This window comes from Schistocerca nitens, chromosome 12 (assembly GCF_023898315.1).
Source record: "Schistocerca nitens isolate TAMUIC-IGC-003100 chromosome 12, iqSchNite1.1, whole genome shotgun sequence".
NCBI lineage: Eukaryota > Metazoa > Arthropoda > Insecta > Orthoptera > Acrididae > Schistocerca > Schistocerca nitens.
In genome coordinates, this window is record NC_064625.1 from 37,675,928 (window position 1) to 37,677,571 (window position 1,644).

Sequence of the window (1,644 nt, forward strand, 5' to 3'; positions counted from 1 at the left end):
ACGTCTCGCAATGTTGTTAGTTATTTAGTGATCGTGATTAATTGCCACCATCTTTCGTGGAGAAGATGGAGTTTGCTGCTGCGTATACAAGCCTTGTCTTCTATGAATGCAGTGCTCTGTTGCCTTTGTGGATGACGGTGCCTGACAAAGGTTTCCACCCACAGTTTATTTTTATCCTGGAACTCTCTAAAATTTCTACTGTATTTCGGTGTGCAGGGGAAAACTAAACTGAAGGTGGAAATCCGTGTCCGAAACCGCCATCCACCGAGGCAATGCAGCATTCCATTTACAGGAAAGAAGGCCTGTCTAATGCAGCAGCTAGCTCCACCTTTTCCATCGGCGATCGTGACAATCAGTCCGCGATCACTCAATAACAAACAACATTGCAAGACGTTCCGCCTATGGTACGTCAGTGTACAACTCGCGTTTGCTGCCGAAGCCAAGTGACAGCCCGACGCCTATAACTTCGACGGTCTGTGGCGTCGTTAGATGACGCTTCTGGACACGGTTTCCTATCCTCAAGTTGCTCCTCAAGACACCTTCTACAACCCCGCGAAGTCTGTTGCAGCATTTCTGGGAAACACTGTATAGGGAAGCAGTGCTTAATATCCTAAAGAGGACTCTCCATGATGTTCGTGAGTTCACACGACAAATAACTCATATACACGTTTTTGTGTTGTTGAGCTACCCCTAAAAATAGCGCATATGACATTGTGGAATATTTGCCCTCATAGGTGGCTAGTAAATGGATAATGCAATTCTAACGCTAGCATGCTGTAAGAGGGTAGATTATCGGTACTTACGGAAGGCGGAGAAGCCTGCTGGGAAGTGAGCTGCGTCGAGGGGCGGCAGCGGGGGCGGCACTCCTTGGACGGAGGCGGCGTGTGGGGGCGGCAGCGCCAGGAAAGCGCCCGGGGGCGGCGGGGGCCGCGAGAACTGCTGCGGCAGCGACAGCGACAGGGCACTGGTGACGCGAGCGGGGGCGGCGTCGGGGGCGGAGGCGACATCGGCGGTGGCGTCGTGGGCGGCGGCGGGCGTCGCTGGTCCGTAGAGGCGCGCGAAGAAGCGCCGCGGGGACGACGGACGGCGCGGGGGCGGAGGCGCCGACACTGGGGGCGGAGGGCTCAGAGTCCCACTGGGGGTGGGCAACATGCTGGTCCCCTCACCACTGCACGAGGGGCCTCTTCTCAGAGGAGGATAAAACACACTGGAGTCAGATCCTCTGCAGGACCTTCAGGGCATCAACTCGTCAGCGCCAGATTCAGTAGATTGATCTGCAGATGATGGGACAACTAACATGCGCAGAACGTTCAGCATATCAGCTGCTCAGATCCAGAGTCAGTATATCAACACTCTACAAATGACGAGTCCAAACGCATCAGCAACTTGACAGTCTCTACTCTCTGAGAACATAAAGGGTCCCACAATGTTCCATCACTACTTCATCTCCTTATGAGGTCCAGTTTCAGTACATGTTGTCATCCAAATGCACTAAAGTGTTAATGTGTGATGATCCAGGTAGCATCTGTTGTATATCTCCAGTGTAAGGGAGATGCACCACTTCAGGATCACCGGAGAATTATCCTCTTACGAGGCTCAGATTCAGTGTCCTAGGAATGTCCAAGTACCAACCTCAACAGCTGG

The 1,644-nt window shown here is 52.9% G+C and overlaps 1 protein-coding gene across 1 annotated transcript; it reads right to left on the reverse strand.

Moving 5' to 3' along the window:
* Window positions 1–789: 789 nt before the first annotated feature.
* Window positions 790–1,152, reverse strand: LOC126214891 (uncharacterized). The gene has a single exon (XM_049941535.1). It carries the CDS (start codon window positions 1,150–1,152, stop codon window positions 790–792), a length of 363 nt encoding a protein of 120 aa, XP_049797492.1.
* Window positions 1,153–1,644: the final 492 nt, after the last annotated feature.

Coding starts and splice junctions, on each gene's coding strand:
- LOC126214891 (XM_049941535.1), bottom strand. CDS start 1,152: ATGTTGCCCACCCCCAGTGGGACTCTGAGCCCTCCGCCCCCAGTGTCG.